Raw genomic sequence first — 21,295 nt, forward strand, 5'->3', positions numbered from 1 at the left:
TTAATTAATTATTAATTAATTATAATTAAATAATACTTAATTATATTTTTAAATAATTAATTAATAATTATTGTATTTTAAAATAATTAATCCCTAATTATTAAGATTAATTACAATTTATTACAATTATTTACAAATTATTATTACTTACTCGATCAGATCGATTATTTACAAATAATCAATCAATACAATTAACTGATACGCTATTTATTGAATAAATAAATATTACTCGAATCATAACCTAACTCAACGATTAACTACTCGTATAAATACGAGCTACTCGCATTCCCCGAATAACTATCGAACTATTGTTATTATTATTATTACTTATACGATTAATTAATTAATTATTGGTATTTAATTATTCGATACGAGTAATCATTACGACACTCTTCGAATAAATTATCGCTCGAATAATAATTCTAATTATCGAATCACTACTCGTATAGATACGAGTTACTTGCAATATTCAACTAATTAACGAATTATTATTCGTATTAATCAATTATTTTTTAATCCTTAATTATTAATTAATTACCTAATTATTAATTAATTAAATACCTAATAAATAATTAGATAAATAATTAAATAATTAAATAAATAATTAAATTCAAATTTCTAAATTAATAAAATAATTTAGAAATTAATGATAATATTTTTCAGAATTTAAATCTAATTTTTAATTGATTTTTAGAATTTATGAAAACAAATTTTGATTTTACAAAATATAATTAAATCATTATTAATCTAGAAACACAAAAACAGCATTCAGGTTTAGGGTTTTTGGATCAAACCCCGGGTCGAAACCGGGTTGGAAACCGGGTCGAATTCCGGTCTTCAAGAACAGGCTGCCCGAACGGAACACCCGACGCCGGCGGACTGATTCCTGCGATTCGAGGGCCAACACACAACAACAGAGCCTCGTTTTTGTTCGATAATCAAGCCTACAGCCTCCCCATCCTTTCCCTTCCTTTCCTCCATCTTAAGTACATGGTCATTCACAGATGATCCCTCAGACATCCTACAACCGAACAGCTCCTTCGATATCTAATATCGAGCTGTCCTCCCCGCCACATCATACAACTCTTGTAGATGCATGAGGATAGTGTGAGCATCCATATGCTCATGTTGCTTCTGTAGCTCAATGTTCATGGAAGCTAGCATGATGCATTGAGCAACATTTGCATCATCTATCCACTTACGATACACAATATGTTCAACATTATGTGCATCACTAGCAGGTTCAGTAGGCTTAGGTTAGTCAATCACGTATTCCAGCTTCTCAATCCTGAGAACAATTCTCAAGTTTCGAAGCCAGTCAGCATAATTAGGACCAGTCAATTTGTGAGCATCTAGTATGCTCCTGAGTGATAGTGCAGAAGACATAACGTACAAAGTAAATCTATAAATGATAAACACATAACAACACTTAGCAAATATTTGATTTTATTTCAAAACACTATATGAATCGGGTCTTTATTCATAAGTGGCTCCCACTAGTTTTCCTAATTTATTCAACCCCCTACATGAAAAATTAAGCATTCATAATGCTAGTGTGAATAGGGATCCAACATTCCATTACACAACCCCGGCTGTGGCACGAAACGCCATGTAATGTTCAATAGGCAGACAACTCTTGTCAATTACATCTAATGTTATTCCCTAATCAAACTTTAGCCTCTTGAATAATTGAGTCACGGCTGTGGCACGACAAACTCAATATTCTAAGTCAAGTCTAACCCAACATTCCGTACAATTGAATCAGTCCCCAAAGGCCCACGGCTGTGGCATGTACCGACCTTTAGATTCTTATTCAATGTACACATCTCTATGTAATAGACAAGTATTTCTTATTTCGAAATCAAAGCCCTCGGCTGTAGCACGAACCGACAATGATTCAAAAATAAGAACTACTTTCTATCATGTTGGAAGGCTATGACCGACACAAGCCCGTTGTATCATTGGCCAATTACTACTTGATATTATTTAATTTTAGAGGGATTATATTACGTTACAATCATAATCATATTATAAATATATTCTTCCTTTTAAATTAAATATTTCAAATCAATAATCAATAATCAGATGATTCCCAGATCGGGTGGAGCATTGTCAAAAGGCGTCACTTAATAACCCTTTCTTACAGATAGAAATCTGTTGTTGACAGAATCATCCTTTCTCTCATATCGAAAATTCAAATTCAATTACGTGTTTCATAAACACAAGAATCTCATGATTGTATTCATAATATTATTATTAAGGTTATGAAACAATTTCACTATACTAGGTTGTCTAACAAATGCCTTATGTTTATTTAAGTTCACCTAAATCTATCATCGCATGATAAACTAAGCATATATCACATATATCAACATGAATAAACATCAAGGTAGTCATGTTACATCATCTAGCACATTAGAACAAGTAATATACATCTCTATGTATCACAAGAAGCATTTAAAATCAATTCAAACGATAAAAAACAGCTTTAAAACACTTCATGGAATATAAACAGTTCAAAACTTTTATATAAACTAAAATTGATCACTCCATTAGATCCGTCTCGGAAAAACGAATCCAACCGTATATTGCACGCCCAAAACGGAGTTACGAAACTCCCAGAAAATCAATTTTAAAATCAACAGACGGGCTGTAACGCATTACAGGAACGCGTTACAAGCCCTGTAACGCATTCCGGTGATTCGTTACACACCTTTTAAGCCATTTAAAGGTGTAACGCATTCCGTGAATGCGTCACAGGTGTGTAACGCATTCCAAGAATGCGTGACACCCCTATTATTTTTTTTAATTTTTTTTTTGTTTTTCTGTAGCAGCCGTCACTTCTTCCTCGATCTGCGTGTCGACGTACTGACAGTCCTTCTCCGTGCCAACAGCATCAACAGACAACATACAGATGTTGTACAGATATATATACATACTTATAAACAATTTATATATATATATATATATGATTTATTTAATTACGAATTTTAATTACAATAACTTCAAAATTCATAATAAAAAATCTATACATCATAAAATTATGAAAAAAATACTCAGACGATCTACAACACTTGTAGAACCCAGATCAATATTCAAAATTATTCTGAGAAATGATTTCTCATCAGACAAAATTAATCCATGATATAACTTGTAAAAATCATAATTAATTCATACAAGGACATAAAATTCTGAAATTTTTACCACAGATCTATATGCATACAACCTGTGCTCTGATACCATTGTTGGATTTTAAACGCAGCGGGGGCATGGCAAAACACTTTTACACATATAAAATCCAAATAAAAGCATACAGATCATGAATAAAAATTCGAGGGATCGAATCTAACCTTTAAAAATAATTCGGAGACAACGATCAGAGATCCTTAGCAGTTGCTCCTCAAGTGTGAAGTACTCCACCGGTATCCACCAAGAAAACGATGTTAAGGAGGAGGAAGAAGGTGGGGAGAATTGGGTTTTCCAAACTTTTTGGGTTTTGCGTGGGTTAGAATAAAATTAGGGTCTATAATAGTGTATTTATAGGCAAAATTTTCAGCTGAAATTTTCCCATAAATATTATTATTATTATCCCATTTATTATTCTCATTAATAATTAAAACACCTTTTAATCATTAATCCTTTTTCTAACCACTTTAGAAATAATTCTCTCTCTTGATTTAATTTCCAAAAATTAAATCCTTTAATTAATAATATTAAGAACTTTTCTTAATTAATTTATAATCAATTAAATCTCATTTAATCAATTATTAAATTTTCCAATTAATTATTTATTTTATAAATAAATAATTATTAGCCATTATTAATTAATTCATCCACCATTAAATCATTCTCTTTTTATGGTGTGACCCTGTAGGTTCAATATTAAGCCGGTAGTAGAAATAAATAATAATAAAACTATTTTATCATTATTTATATAAATTCTCTAATTTATTAAATATGATTAATTAATTAATCACATTTATTCTACATCGTGAGGGATACTTCTCAGCATATCGCGACTATCCGGATAATATGAATTCACTGCTTAGAATACCAAGAACCTATTCAGTGAATAGTTACCGTACAATAAACTCCTTCTACCCTACAATGTCCCGATTAAATACAAGGCATGGATCTCGTGTCAAGCCTATCTAATTCAATCACTTTCTTACCATTTACTATGCGTAGTTCTATGCAAATTAGAAACTCCTTTCTAATTTCATTCACTCTGGCCAGAGATTCCTGAACTAGCATAAGTGGATCAGCCTTGAACATTCGCTTTCTTCACTGGAAGGGGTAGATCCTTTATTGATCATACACTATCTTCGTGTACAAATTCCTATACCCAGAAGAGCCCTAATAATTGTCTCTGGAGACTAAGAACTAAACCAAAGCATAGTTCAGTGTACACAAGATGACTATGATGACCTCAAGTCTAAGGATACTTGTACAACTATCACTATGTGAACAACTGCTGACACGTGAGTGAACTCCATCAGTTGTTCAGCTGTGCGAGTCATGTTCAGTGAACTTATTCTATAATAAGCACCTACATACTAGCTATAGTGTCACCACACAAATGTCTTTGAGAACAGACATCCTTCATAATGAAGCAAGCATAGTATGTACCGATCTTTGCGGATTATTAATTACCAGTTAGTAATCCTATGACCAGGAGCTATTTAAGTTTAGAGTTATCATCTTTTTAGGTCTCACTATTATGATCTCATCATAATCCATAAAAAGCTTTACTCTAAACTATGGTATATCTTATTTAAATACTTAAATAGATAAAGCCCGTAATAAAAACAAAACAAGTCTTTTATTAATATCAATGAAATCAAAACAAATTACATAAAAGTTATTCCTAAATCCTTATACATGATTGGACTTAGGACATATTCCTTTAACTGAGATCATTGAAGAGATAGAGTTTCTTGTTAGACTCAAGGACTTGATTAGGTCTCAGCCTGGTTTTGAAGACTTTAGCTAATTTTATAAACTCATATCTCTTTGTAACTGTTAAGTGACATCCTTGAATAAAAGTTTATATCTTTTTATTTTTTGTTTGTCTTTCAAATTTTAGCGTGGGATTAGTCTTGTTATCAGACATGAATTTGTGACAAGTAATCTTCTCACAAATTGGGGGAGATTGTTGTGCAAGACATGCCTTCAGATAACAAGACTAATTCACTTTGACAACCCCAAGATTTAGTTGGCTTGTAATTTTATATATTGTGTAACCATATTTTTTGAGTGTATAAAATTTTTAAGTAGACGGACTGGAGTATTTTTTTTTAGTAAATAGCCAACAAGCTAGTAATAAATTTTTGAAAGAAGATCAAGCCTGATCATGCCTCAGAATGAAGATAAACTGCTTGGTGAAAAATAATGATGTAGTTTGAAAAATGATCTAAGTCAAGTGTCAAGAACTACCAGATTAGGTGATGTCAAGAAGTCAGATAAGCTTATAGTGAAGTTACTCTACTTATAGAGAAGTCATTATACTTGTAGAGATGTCACTCTACTTGTAAAGAAGTCCAAGGCTATGTAGAGAAATGGAGATATGGACAAATCAAAAATATATGTAGAGAAGTGGAGATATCGACAAGTCAAAAGTATATGTAAATAAGTGGAGATATCGACTGTTGGGAACCACGGACTTGGGGTGTTACTACGTTTTAATGGTTGATTCCACGCTCTTCTATTGTATTCCCAAATTCCCTTGAGCGAAGTGTGGCCTCCGTCTTCTCAAGTTATCATCTCTTCTTGCTCCTTGGTGGCTACAATATGTTTTCACACAATTGCCAAGCAAGAAGAGAATAAGAATATATATAGGCTACAATAGGGACCATGGATAATTAGGTTGGGCCTTCTAATTACATCTTGAGCCTAGCCCAATGTAATTAAATATTAATTCAATCCACTAAAGAATTAATATTTGCACTACCTTTCCTAATACCGTAATTTAATTAATTCGGTTCCAATATTATTTGCTTATTAAATTCCCCATGTTTAAAATATCATATGTCCATTAATTAAATAAATTACTGATAATTTATTTAATTAATATCTTTTATCCTTGATCATCCACTCAACCTTTGTTTAATTATGCCAGAATAAATTCCACCCGCAGGGTTTCACATAATTAAATCTTTTTGAGCTTTCAAGGGGACATCATTAACCCGAATATTATCAGGACATGGATTCCTTCAATAAATAATATCCACCATGTATATAATTCCATCACCCAAAATATAATGATATAATTCAAAAGAATTATTTCATATATAAATCAAAGCATGTAAATAATATACACGTGTCAATTACTATTTCCGGATTAAGAACCTAAGCCTTAATAATAACATAGAATCTTAGTTCTCCTTCTTAATCAGTATTAAGGGAACAATTCTAAATTTGATCATATTCAATATACACAAAGTATACTAGCATTATTTATTAGTCAATATAAACTAATCTAAATAATACTACAACCATACCAGTGGATTGTCCAACACCACCTGAGCTGTGAACCTTATTATATTATATAACCGTATTTAACAATCTAATATTCTGTATCCCATTTCATACTAGATTGTTCACAATATATAATATTAGACAACATGTAAACATTCAAATGATTCTCAAATAAACTGGCCAGAAATAAATGTACATACTTCAAATAAATATTTTCAGTATACACTAACAATCTCCCACTTATACTCAAAATATTCTATGTGTACATCAGTGTTTATTTAATCCACTATTACATAAATATCTATGTGTCCATCCATCTGACTCCTATCACTTCCACATGCTTGTCAAAAACCTTGGTTGGCAAGCTCTTTGTGAAAGGATCTGCTCGGTTGTCTTCTGATGATATATGAACCACAACTATATCCCCTCGCTTTACGATTCCTCGTATGAGATGATACTTATGTTCAATATGTTTAGCTGCTTTGTGGTCTCGCGATTCCTTTGAATTTGCCACAGCACCAGTGTTATCACAATACACCGTCAAGCTCCTAGGCAAATTAGGTACCACATCTAAGTCCAAAAGGAAGTTCCTGAACCATACAGCCTCCTTGGCAGCCTCAGAGGCCGCCACATACTCGACCTCCATGGTGGAGTCTGCAATACATTTCTGCTTTACACTCCTCCATATAACGGCTCTACCTCCCAAAGTAAAAACATATCCCGAGATTGATTTCCTCTTATCCCTATCTGATTGGAAATCTGAATCAGTATATCCCAAAGGAAATAGATCTGAGGCCTTGTAAATTAACATATACTCCTTAGTCCTTCTCAGGTACTTGAGTATAGTTTTTACTGCACTCCAATGTTCCTGACCTGGGTTCGACTGATATCTACTAACCATGCCTACAGCAAAGCAGATGTCAGGCCTCGTACATAACATAACATACATTAAGCTTCCACATGCTGAAGCATAAGGAACTGCTTTCATGCTCTCTATATCCTTAGGTGTCGAAGGACACTACTTCTTAGATAGAGCAACTCCATGCTTAAAAGGTAAAAAACCTTTCTTGGAGTTCTGCACGTTAAAACGAGCTAATACTTCATCAATGTAGGGCTCTTGAGATAAAGCCAACATCCTTTTCTTGCGATCCCTTATAACTTTGATCCCAAGGATGTATGCCGCTTCACCTAAGTCCTTCATGTCAAATTGTTTGAACAACCATGCCTTTACTGATGACAACATCTCAACATTGTTTCCAATGAGTAAAATATCATCTACATATAGTACTAGAAAAACCACTGCATTACCTTCACTTCTCTTATACATGCACGATTCGCTTGGACTTTGATCAAATCCATATGACTGGACTGCCTGATCAAAACGAATATTCCAGTCTCTAGAAGCTTGTTTAAGTCCATAAATAGACCTCTTAAACTTACATACCAGATGTTCTTGGCCTTCCTTAATGAATCCTTTTGGTTGCTGCATATAGATGGTTTCTTCAAGACTTCCATTAAGAAAAGCTGTCTTGACATCCATTTGCCAAATCTCATAATCGAGATGAGCTGCTATAGATAAAAGAATACGGATTGACTTAAGCATGACTACCGGTGAAAAGGTTTCCTCATAATCGATACCTTCTTTCTGAGTATACCTTTTCGCAACAAGTCTTGTTTTCCAGGCTTTCACCTTTTTATCTAATCCCCTCTTTTTCTTGTAGATCCACTTATATCCAATAGGTTTTATACCTTTGGGTGGTTCCACGAGCTCCCAGACCTGATTAGAATACATTGATTCTATCTCAGATTCCATCGCCTTTTGCCAAAGATCTGCATCTTTGTCTTGTACTGCCTCTTTGTATGTACGGGGATCATCATCATGTTCACCAGGGACCAAGTCTGAAGACTCTTCCAAAAACATGAATCTATCAGGCTGTTGAACAACCCTCCCACTACGACGAGGCACTGGTGCGGTATTAGTGACAGGTTGTACATTATGTTATGGTTGTTCTACTTGTACTACAGCTTCATGGGTATTATTTGTCCCTCCCACTAGTTCCTCTAAAACGACACTACTCATGGGTTTGTGATTCATTATATAGTCCTCCTCCAAGAATCTTGCATTGGTGCTAACAATGACATCCCGATTCTTTGGACTATAAAATAAATATCATTTCATTCCCATGCGGTAGCCTACAAACAACCTTACTTCTGTACGAGATTCTAACTTAGTCGCGTTCTTGTTCAGCACATGTGCTGGACAACCCCATATTCGAATATGTCTTAGACTCGGTTTATCTCCGGTCCACAATTCTAAGGGGGTTTTAGGAACCGACTTAGAAGGTACTAAGTTCAGAAGATAAGCTGCTGTCTCTAAGGCATGTACCCAAAATGACTTGGGTAAATCTGAATAACTCATCATCGATCTAACACTCTCTAAAAGAGTCTGGTTCCTTCTTTCTGCTACACCGTTCTGCTGGGGTGTGCCTGGTGCAGTTAACTGGGATTCTATCCCATTTTCTGATAAATATTCCCTAAATTCTTCAAGCAAGTATTCGCCACCACGATCTGATCGTAGTGACTTGATACTTTTATTAAGTCGCTTCTCCATTTTAGCTTTGTACTCTTTGAACTTATCAAAGCACTCAGACTTACGGTGCAACAAATAAACATTCCCATATCTAACATAATCATCAATGAAAGTGACGAAATATTCATAACCACCTCTTGCTTGGATATTCATGGGTCCACATAAATCAGAGTGAACCAATTCTAATACTTGTTTGGCTCTATTCCCCTTTGCCTTGAAAGGCCTATTAGTCATTTTACCTTCCAAGCAGGATTCACAAACTGGAAATGGCTCCACTGCCAATGAGCTTAAAGGCCCGTCTACTACCAGTCTTTGAATCCTCCTTAAGTTAATATGACCTAATCTCAAGTGCCAAAGATATGTTTGGTTCAAACTAGAAGGTTCCTTTCTTTTAGTAGAGTTAGAAGATGTGTTGTTCAATTCCCTAAATTGCAGTTGCAGTGCAGGTTGACTAGGATTAATTATATACAAATTGTCTTGCAATGTACCAGAACATATAATTCGTTTATTTATCATAATAGAAACATTACGATCCAAACAAACATTATAACCATCCAAAGCAAGTTTAGAAACCGAAATTAAATTCCTTCTAAAAGAAGGTACATAAAGACAATTGTTCAAAACCAAAATCCTATCAGAACCAAAAGATAAATGAATAACTCCTACTGCAACTACTGCTACTTTCGTAGCATCTCCCATGAACACGTATATCTCACCATCTCTAAGCATTATGGATAGTTGGAACCCCTGCATAGAATTACAAACATGATGAGTGGCTCCTGTATCTACACACCAAGTGCTCGTAGATATAGCCGCTATAAATGTTTCTGTAACTAGAGAAAGAGACATACCAGTATTGTTTTTCTTCTTAGGAAGAGGACAATCATGTTTCCGGTGACCTGACTGTTTGCATCTGAAGCACTTTCCCTTAGGCTTTTTCACACCACCCTGAACTCCCACTGCCTTCAAAGCTTTCTGTGTCTGAGCCTTTTTCTTCTTCTAATACCTTTTGGCTTAGAGGAAGAACCTTTCTCAGCCACATTCACTTGAACACTCTGCCGAAATAATCCTTCAGCTGCCTGAAGTTCTGTCAGCAGTTCTGCGAGACTATATAGCCTCTTGTTCATGTTGTAATTCAAGCGGAACTGCTCAAAACTCTTGGACAAGCTCATAAGGATAATGTCAATCTGGGTTTCCCCATCAAGTTCAGCACTACGGATCTCTATCTCATTCAGATGAGACATCATCTTGAGAACATGATCCCTTACAGTTGTGCCTTCATCCATCTGAGTGTTCATTAAAGCCTTCATGGCTACTTGCCTAGCAGCCCTATTCTGATCTCCAAAAAGTTCCTTGAGATTAAAGAGCATATCTGAAGCAGTGGCCATAGACTGATGCTGATGCTGCAAAACACCCGACATTGCTGCCAGAATGTAACATCGCGACATCTCATCAGCCTTAATCCACCATTTATAATACTCTTTCTCATCTTCAGGAGCATCAGCAGCAGGCTGTTCAGGCTTGGGTTCATAAGTGCAAAACTTGTACTCCTCAGCAGTCAACACAATGTCCAAATTTCGTTTCCATTCAATATAGTTAGGTCTGGTAAGTTTGTTATCCTTAAGTATGGTGAATAGTGGATTAAAACCCATTTTATCCTGAGAATCATGCATAAAAACATCACATAAATACGGGTGCATTAATTATTAAGATCTATTGATTCCTCTAACAATTATTAAAATTTAATGCACTAACATATAAACACCATAAGCTTCTGGTACGCCACGATGTGTGACATGTATACCACCTAATTTTGTTTAGATGTTACTTCGGTCCTATTACTAAATAATATGCCACGTTGGGGTGGACTATATTATTTTTCATAGCTAAGTGTATACCATCATCAAATCTTAAATTATTTGAAATCTATGGAACTTGGTACGCCACGATGGGTGGCGTGTATACCTTCCAATATTCATAATTTTGCCTTGAATAGAATACTTCAATTCAATATTCATCAATGGTTTGATTTCCAGGTAGTGGAGGAGTCACATCGGTCTCACTTAAAACCCACAGCCTTACAAGTTCGATGAACCCGTTTTTGACAAAATCGCCCCAAATCAGAAATAAAGAAAATCCGTATTTATTCCTTTCAAAATTTATTAATTTAAGAAGTTTGTTCTAGTAATTTCTATAACATTCTAGACACCATAAATTACATGCCACGATGGGTGACGTATATATAATTTATATTCGTATTTATGTTAAATTACCTACAACCAATAATGGAGACCATGGGATTTAATTTCATATTAATTCCCTCTCCCACTTAGAATTTTTTTTATTAAAATTGAGGAATTTTAAAATTAAATGGGGCCCTATGTTGTTATAATTATGTCTAATCATGCATTCAAAATACACACATAATTTTAGCAACATATAACATTTAATTAAAGCAATAAATAAAATTTATGTCCATGTCGTCCTAATTAAGTTAAACATGCAATTTTAAAATAATTACACACATAATTAACGACACGCATAATCAATAAATTAAAGCAATAATTAAAATTTAATGGAAAAAATTAAAATAAATTTTCCACTATTATGGCCCTTGAAAAAAAAATCCAGCTCTCAAAAAAAATCTTCCCCAAGCGCGCCCCGACGCCCCCAGCAGCCCCAGCAGCCCCAGCTGCCGCAGCGGCCCCAGCAGTCCCAGCAGCCCCAGCTGCCGCAGCGGCCGCAGCGCGCGCGCCTGTTGCTTTTCTGTGAGTTTTGTTTTGATTTTGTTCGATCCAAACATCAACAACATCCCCTTGTAATCGCACAGCAGAACAAAAAACTACTATAAAATACCCGGAACAATTACAAAAAAAATAGATCTAATACAAAACTAATTTTGTAAAATCTATTCTAACACGATCAACCCTCGTGTAAATTACAACCACGATTAAACCACGTGGAAACCAAAACAAAAATTAACCACGATTAAACCACGTGGGATCCAAACACATAATTAAAATATACATGGCCATAATAGTGGATTAACAACCTGCATCAAAACCAATACAAGCAAAACACTATATACACGCATATATAATTACGACATGGACATTATATCATAAAACGTAGAACCCATTACCAGGCTCTGATACCAATTTTTGGGAACCACGGACTTGGGGTGTTACTACGTTTTACAATAAAGATTATGAAAAAAAGGATTACCTTGTTAATGGTTGATTCCACGCTCTTCTATTGTATTCCTAAATTCCCTTGAGCGAAGTGTGGCCTCCGTCTTATCAAGTTATCCTCTCTTTTTGCTCTTTGGTGGCTACAATATGTTTTCACACAATTGCCAAGCAAGAAGAGAATAAGAATATATATAGGCTACAATAGGGACCATGGATAATTAGGTTGGGCCTTTTAATTACATCTTGAGCCTAGCCCAATGTAATTAAATATTAATTCAATCCACTAAAGAATTAATATTTGCACTACATTTCCTAATACCGTAATTTAATTAATTCGGTTCCAATATTATTTGCTTATTAAATTCCCCATGTTTAAAATATCATATGTCCATTAATTAAATAAATTACTGATAATTTATTTAATTAATATCTTTTATCCTTGATCATCCACTCAACCTTTGTTTAATTATGCCAGAATAAATTCCACCTGCAGGGTTTCACATAATTAAATCTTTTTGAGCTTTGAAGGGGACATCATTAACCCGAATATTATCAGGACATGGATTCCTTCAATAAATAATATCCACCATGTATATAATTCTATCACCCAAAATATAATGATATAATTCAAAAGAATTATTTCATATATAAATCAAAGCATGTAAATAATATACACGTGTCAATTACTATTTCCGGATTAAGAACCTAAGCATTAATAATAACATAGAATCTTAGTTCTCCTTCTTAATCAGTATTAAGGGAACAATTCTAAATTTGATCCTGTTCAATATACACAAAGTATACTAGCATTATTTATTAGTCAATATAAACTAATCTAAATAATACTACAGCCATACCAGTGGATTGTCCAACACCACCTGTGTTGTGAACCTTATTATATTATATAACCGTATTTAACAATCTAATATTCTGTATCCCATTTGATACTAGATTGTTCACAATATATAATATTAGACAACATGTAAACATTCAAATAATTCTCAAATAAACTGGCCAGAAATAAATGTACATACTTCAAATAAATATTTTCAGTATACACTAACGTCGACAAGTCAAACCGCATATAGAGAACTGGAGATATCGACAAGTCAAATTACATAAAGAACTGGAGACATCGACAAGTCAAACTGCATATAGAGAACTGTAGATATCGATAAGTCATAACACTTGTAGAGAAGTGAAGGTATCGATAAATCATTCTACATGTGGATATAAGACATCTTGATACATTAATGTAGATCTCGATAACATTTTCAATTACAAAATGCAACCAACTTGAAGATCCAAGATCAAAGTTCAAATGCCAAAAATATATGTAGGGAAATGGATATATCGACAAGTCAAAAATATATGTAGAGAAGTGGAGATATCGACAAGTCAAAAGTATAGGTAGAGAAGTGGAGATATCGACAAGCCAAACTGCATATAGAGAACTGGAGGTATCGACAAGCGAAACTGCATATAATTAGAGATATCGACAAGTCAAACAGCATAGAGAATTGGAGAATCAACAAGTCAAAATGCATATAGAGAACTGGAGATATCGACAAGTCATAACACTTGTAGAGAAGTGAAGATATCGATAAGTCATTCTACATGTCGATATAATACATCTCTATACAATAATGCAGATCTCGATAACAACGTCAATTATCAGTCAACAAACCGTTTTATCACTGAAATGGGAAGTTTACAAATACAGTTTGAAGAGTGCAAGATCAAAGGCCAAGATTAACTTGACAAAGGAGTGTAACATACCTGAAAGATTCCACACATATATGTAGCACGTGAAATATAAATAGACATATTAGCTTTAGAGACTGTGTTAGTCTATTTTAGTGGAAGTTCTGTAAACTGTGCATGTCGATCTAGAAAACATATCACAGGTCCTTTGTTCAGAAGTAACAAAGCAGATGTAGAAAATCTTGTATTCTCTCAAGAAAAGTAGTTGAGTTCTTATTATTCAAGAACACTGTTATGGGTAAAAAAAACTAGGGTGTATTTAATACTGTATTTAGTGTTAGGGTTCGTGAGCTTCAAGGCTTCATTTGACTGCTCTCATGCTACGTGACTCAATCGGCCTTCACAAGATGCCTACATACCTTGTTCTATGGCAAGGATCTAGTCAAAAAATGTAGTTTTGAATTGTGGGCTGAGACCCCTTATATGGGCATATGATGCCTTGAATTGGATTAGGGTTAGGAGACTCGGAGGTTAGTCTCAGATTTAGAATAAACCTTGGACTATTAGAATATAGGGATTTGCTTCCTTATAGGACTGCGTCGCTTCAGGACTACTCTTTTGAGAGTTTGATTCTAATTTGAACTTGTTTTATCAATCATAGTTTGGGATGATTCATGACCTACGAATTTAATAATAAATCCTTGGTCTGTAGGCCCCTTGAGCTCAATTAATGATATACTAATTAGTGGGTCTTAATAACTGGTTTTCGTCTTTGGACCGAATCGGGCCTAATTAATGTGCTCATTTATTACGCAATCAGGATTATTTTTATCCCTTATCAAACAGATATTAGTAGCACAATTAATTTGATTTTTAATATAAGATCAATTAAATTTTGATAATTGCTTATGTGTCTTTTACATTAAGTCAATGCAAACGATATCTAGCTGTTAAGTTACATACCCTAAACACCTAAACTTTATTTTTTATCAAACACACATTCACCCCGTGAGCATTTCATACCTAACACTATATGTTCATGAATAGACATAAGTTCGATTTCCACAAATAATATTATATATATATATATATTAAACACCAATATTTTATATATAAATATTAAACACATGGACAAATTAGCTATTTCAACTCATGAATAAAATGTCTCACTAATTTTATAAACATGTTGGTGTATTAGATTGAGAAAGATAACAATTGTTTCATTGAAATAGTGTTTCCTTATTAATAAAGAAAATTCTTAACTTTTAGTTAATAGCCTAGGGGAATATAACTTATATTTACCAATAATAATAAATTTTCTAAGTTTTTTTTTTATTTTACTATCTTCTGAAAATATTTACAAAAATACGGTGCAACAAAAATCAAGCAGATATACAATTAATTGTATCGAGATTTTTTGTTGTAAAAATACAGGTGCAGATATGCAATTAGTTGATCTACTTTTTTTTGTTGCATTTTAGGCTGTATGGAGTTGCAGGAATTCGTCAAGGTTTAATCTAGTTTAAATTAAGTTGCAGAAAATTGTATTTTTGTAAAAACAAATTGAAAACTATTATTTTTTGCAAATAAAAAATTATTTTTGCAAATATTTTCTAAAAAATGACAGTATTTTTATAAAAATATTTTTCTGGAGTTGGGTATTTTTAAAAATTCTTTTATAAATATTTTATCTTCACTTTCTTTTCTTGATTTATTAAAGGGTCATTATTATATAAAATTTATATATTTGCCAATTTTCATAACTTATATTACTTTATTAATATCGTGTTTCAGTGAAATAGTATTTTCTTTATTAATAAAGAGTATAAATTCTCATATTTTTTCTCGTCTTTTAGTTAATGAAATCCTAGTATATAACTTCTACCATAATTATTATTATATTAATTAATAAATTAATTTGAAATTTATGTAAATAATATTATATTCTCGGATGTCATTTTCAAAAATTAATAATCTCCTAGTAGATAATTTCATTCTAATCATTATCATAGTAATTAAAAACTTTATGTGATATATTATTAACATACTTCCATTTGCATGACAATAAAATGAAGTTTGTATAAATTATTTTATACCATCAATTTCTACCAAAGGAGCTTTTTATAAATTATTTTATATTACCAGTTTTGACTAATAAACTCCTAGTATATTTTATTTTCTATTTAATAAACTCCTAGTATATAACTTCACTATTATTATTATTATTATTATTATTATTATTATATTTTAGGGGCATACCCCTATGTATATCATAATATTGAGAGGAGATTTCTACTTTCAATAAAGATTGGGTCCTAACTATTCTTGGAGAACACCCATATGCTGAAATTAAAAATTATTTTTTATTTTTATCAGAACCCTTAGTAATCCAACTTAAACATAGTAAATTTTAGAAAAAAAAATTAACAAACTTACATATAAGTGATAATTTAGGGAAGACTAATAAGAGGGACCGTAAAAGATTGATGCAGATTACATAATTTCCAAAATCGATGTGATGATTTGTTTTCTTCAACTTGTTGTTCAGATATTTGATTTCTTCAACTTTACCTAAATGAATATGCAAGGAAGAAAAGAAAAGATGTTGAAAGATTTGTAGAGAAAATTCTTGTATTTTTATCCAAAATGGTCTTTCCACCTTTGAAAATATTAACAGAGAAAGGACAGAAACTCATATTCTATGTTTTTTTTCAATTGTTTCTGGAGCACAGTGTTAAAGAGAGTTAACCCGAGATGCTGAAATCATGTTAATGCAATGTATTACGAGTTGTTTTACTGAATTAAAAACTAAAAAGGCCCAACTAAAAAGAAATCTCCATAAAACTTTTGTCAATGGAACACATATCAAAGATCTCGAGTCGACGACATATTATAACCAAATAAGAGTCTGAAACAGAAAAGAGTCTTAAGATACAATATCATAAACGATGGGTTTTTCACCAGGGATACAGTAAAGTTGAAGAAAAACAGTTGGTTAATAAAGAAAGACAAAGATTAAATGCATAAAATTGTCAGAAAACTAGCAACTACCAAATGAACTCAACACATTCGCAAAAACAAAATACCACGACTCCGTTTCAGATGCCTCAGTTTCCCTGGCCTGGGTTGCCGGGTTGATTCGGATGGCGAATATCATCGATTGAGTTGATGAATCCTTGTGCATGATCATTTGGGTTTACAAACCCGAAATTATCAACCCTCTGATCTGCGAACCCACTTTGAACCTCTTGCTCAATCATTCTTCCAAATCCTCCTGTGTTAACTGAAGGAACATAGGTGTTAATGGTATTCATTACTCCCTGCTGGCTTCCATTCTGTGTTGGGAACTGAACGCCACCGCAATGTTCTGGCACTGTGTTGCTGAGTCCAGCGAAAGTTGCCCACTCAAAATTATTACCAGAAAGATATCCAGCATTCTGAAGAGTGGGCTTGTCACTGATCAGATGGTTCAGTACTGTTAAGGACCGATCATTCATAGCCAGCTGCAATGGTTCGTCTGAGTGATCAGATGAAGATGATGATGAAGAACCACGGCTACAGTTTGTTCTTGCAATACCCATCTCAACATCCTTTTGTGCATTTGAATTCTTCTTGTATATCCGGCACAGCACCCAATCATCCAACTGCGCACAATTTCTTTTTACAATCTAGTAAATGAACTACTAGTATAATAACTACAACAACAATTGTAAAAAAATTGGACAAACCGTGTATTTGTGGTTTTTAAAAATAAATAAAAATAGGTGCAATAGTAGTAGCAGCAGTGTGGTAAAATCAACCTAAATGGAAAATATGAGTTACCATATACATCCAAGCTAGCGGGAACAGATAATAGATGAAATAATAGATGAGGTGAGATGTTAAATTGGCATTATAAGCATAAATGCATAATATATACTCCCTCTGTCTCATTCATTTCTCTACACTTTCCTTTTTGAGGTGTCTCATTCATTTATCTACATTTCAAAATTTACCAAAAATAGTAAAAATTTTATAATATAAAAATTAACTACACCCACTCATATTCACGATTTTCTTCTACTACACTAACTTTATACAATTAAATATTGATTGACCCCACCACTTTACCCACTTTTCTTACTTTTTCTCTCAACATTCCATTTTTTCTTAACCTCCATATCAAATATATACTTCTCAATGGGACGGAGGGAGTAATACTTACCCTGGAGCTCCTAGCTCTCCTTTGTGGGTCCAGAAGTCTGTACTCATGCATGATCCAGTTGGTTTTGGATCCTCTCGGAGCTTTTCCGATGTAAAAAACCAAGGCCTTTTTGATACCCACGTTTTTACCTTGACTGGATATAAACTTGTCAGTGCCTGTTGCTTTCCAGTAACCTGATCCAGCTACTCTGTTCGGGCGTGATCCGTTTGGATACTTTCTATCTCTCGGACTGAAAAAGTACCATTCCTTGTCACCCAACAACGATGCCTTGCCTACAAAAACATTCACATATAAAAAAAAAAAATCACACTAGTAAACACAAAATATTGAATGAAACATCAGCCCGTGAGAGTCACACACTCGGCGCGTGTGTGTTTTTAACATAATATAATACTCGAGCATAGCAAAATAAAGTGTCACAAAGCAACATTCTGCTTTTTCGTGACACAACGTCAAATTTAGTTGATGCATGAAATTCAGTGAGTGAGTGTAATTCATGACATAAATGACACATCTACAATATAAATTTCAGTTGATGCATGAAATTCGCGCGTGAAAATCAAGCATATAATAATATGGTGATTATTACAAACTAAGTGTAACTAGAGATACACAAAAGGCCTACCGGGCCGGGTTTTGACCGGGACTTAAAAAGCCCGGGCTTTGACCGGGCCGGGTTTTTCGGGTTTTGACTTTGACTGAGTCGGACTTTCCGGAAATGTCAAAGTCCGTTTGGGCCCTCGAGGCGGGTCTAACCGGGCTTTTTTCGGGCCGGATCAGATCGGACCGGGTTTTTTTCTAATTTAAATCAGATCGAGTATTATTAGAGATTCCGAAGAATACATGTGTTAACAACTACATCATCATAAAAATGTATTAGTTTGCATGGAATATTTTATGAAAACATTACTTCGTTGAAAATATTTAAGTTTGGCAAAAAATAAACATGTTTATATAATATATTTTATCATTTTTATGATAACAATGATATCCAAATATTCATAACAATGATATCCAAATATATATAGTGTACTTATTATATCTTGTTTCATTATTTATGCAACGAAGTATATAAATAATATTATTAATCACAAATATGTAAATATATATATGTTTAAAATATTATTTATATTTATAATAAATGTGAATTTATAAATATATAAGAAAATATATTAGAATAATCAGATTATAACCGGTCTTTTTCGGGTTTTTAATCGGGCCGGGCCGAAGCCCGGGCTTTTAACCGGGCCGGGCCGGGCTTTGCCTAAAAATATAGGGCCCGTCGAGGCCCGAATCCCGGTCCGGGACATGCCCGGGCTTGACCAGACTTTGACCGGATCGGGCGGGGCCAGATTTTCGGACCCCGACTTTTTGACTTGACCAGGCTTTGACCGGATCGGGCGGGCCCCGATTTTTTGTGCATCTGTAAGTGCAACACAGTAGCGCGTGGCAAGGCAGGTATATAAATGTTGCAATTAACAAGTTGAGAAATATAATGAAGGGGCGCGTGAGAAGTTACGTATATAAATTTTGCAATAATAAGTTGAGGAAAGATGATGAAATCTTACTTGGTAAAACCCAGGGATCATACTTATATAAATCAACATCTCCAATGGAATTGAATGCGAAAATTTGTCCAGCAACTTTAGGGTAAAGATAGTTAACCATAAGCTCCTCATCAGTGGGATGAAATCGAAATCCAGGTGGTAAATTCAGCTGAGAAAGAGGGTCCACTGTCTCCGCCACCACCATACTTGCCTGCCTTTATTTTTATTTTTTTTTATTATATGAAGTTGCAGGAAAGGGCCCTAGTTATATAGGCAAAACAACACAGACACAGCAGTAGATAAGCACAGTTGCAGGGGTCCACAACTTTAAGTTTCTGACACGTATAAGGATATTTAATAATCAAACGGCTCTGAAAGCATCTCAGCGCTAAAATTTACGGGGCGTCAGTTACCAAATTTTTTTGATGGCCTGAGTTACCAAATTTTAACACCCCTTCAACAAGCATAATTTGAATAAAATATATAAATATTTGTATTCAATATATATATAATCCATCCCTATTTGTGTTTTCAATTTTTCCTTTATTTAGAAATCACATGAATAATGTCACATAAGTTTTTAAATTATATGTTGTACCATTTAGTCATCATCTTTACATGGGATGGGGCTAGTTATCAGAGTTAAGAAGGTGTGTGACTCCAACTTAAAATAAAACTTTAAATTTATGTCAGATGAAAGTTTAAATTCTAAATTTCTTCTGAATATAGGAATTAGAAATGCGACATATTATTATTGATTGATGTGGTGATAACGTTAGATAGAAGCGCTCCGTGCATGGAATGAAAGCAACCACAATCCCTCCTGACTCAGCAATTCAATAGACGCGTGTCTGGACAGGTGTTATAACCACAATTTTACAACTGCAGCTGCATGCTTTTAAAGAGAAAACTGAGTTGTTTATTTACACGTAATATAACGACGTCAGGTTACCATAAATACGTGGAAACAGAAGTAGATGGTAGGTCTGTGATAGGGATAAATAAATTATGCTTGTATAATTAAATACTGCATTAATTATACAAGCTGTGGGCTGCTAGGCCCAATAAAAAGATATATGATATTCAGACCAGAAAGGTTAAGTCTGATGGACCAGATCAGGCCTGATGGAATAAAAAAGGCCCAAAAGCCCTGATTATTAATTAATTTCGTAATTAATTAATAAGGGACAAATCAGATGTTGAAAAGAGTCCCGACAAGGATATAAATCCTTGGAGATTAGCCTCAAGGGGACCTAAAAGGATAAGGAATCAGTTTCCTACTGTCTAGGACTCCAAAGTCCATTCTAATTATGAGACTTGCCCACCAAGTCTCCTATACCAAGTCCAATTCAAGGACTCCCAACATCTATATAAGGGGTCTCACCCCCACCAATCAGAACTACGTTTTTTGGCTTGATTCTCTAATTCACAGAGATACGTAGGCATCTCGTAAAGGCAGATTGAGTCACGAAACACGAGAGCAGCCATTAAAGGCCTTGAGCTCCCGAATCTTAGTATTAAATACAGCAAGTAATAACCTTAGTTTTTTATCCATAACATTTGGCGCCGTCTGTGGGAAAAG

The 21,295-nt window shown here is 33.9% G+C and overlaps 1 protein-coding gene across 1 annotated transcript; it reads right to left on the reverse strand.

Moving 5' to 3' along the window:
• Positions 1-16,939: 16,939 nt before the first annotated feature.
• On the reverse strand, positions 16,940-19,963 carry LOC141708009 (NAC domain-containing protein 72-like). Its single transcript, XM_074511479.1, has 3 exons — positions 19,735-19,963; positions 18,167-18,438; positions 16,940-17,606 (listed from the first exon to the last, which is right to left on the reverse strand). Exons 1-3 carry the CDS (start codon positions 19,916-19,918, stop codon positions 17,070-17,072), a joined length of 993 nt encoding a protein of 330 aa, XP_074367580.1. The 5' UTR covers positions 19,919-19,963; the 3' UTR covers positions 16,940-17,069.
• Between the last annotated feature and the right edge of the window lie 1,332 nt (positions 19,964-21,295).

The sequence above is a fragment of the Apium graveolens genome, chromosome 2 (genome assembly GCF_009905375.1).
Source record: "Apium graveolens cultivar Ventura chromosome 2, ASM990537v1, whole genome shotgun sequence".
In the NCBI taxonomy this organism is placed as follows: Eukaryota; Viridiplantae; Streptophyta; class Magnoliopsida; order Apiales; family Apiaceae; genus Apium; species Apium graveolens.

Excerpts from the sequence above, each read along its gene's own strand:
- LOC141708009 (XM_074511479.1), bottom strand. The coding sequence starts at position 19,918 with ATGGTGGTGGCGGAGACAGTGGACCCTCTTTCTCAGCTGAATTTACCA. Across the intron at positions 18,439-19,734 it reads TGATCCCTGGGTTTTACCAA|GCAAGGCATCGTTGTTGGGT; the intron begins GTAAGATTTCAT and ends ATGTTTTTGTAG. Across the intron at positions 17,607-18,166 it reads GGAGAGCTAGGAGCTCCAGG|TTGGATGATTGGGTGCTGTG; the intron begins GTAAGTATTACT and ends AATTGTGCGCAG.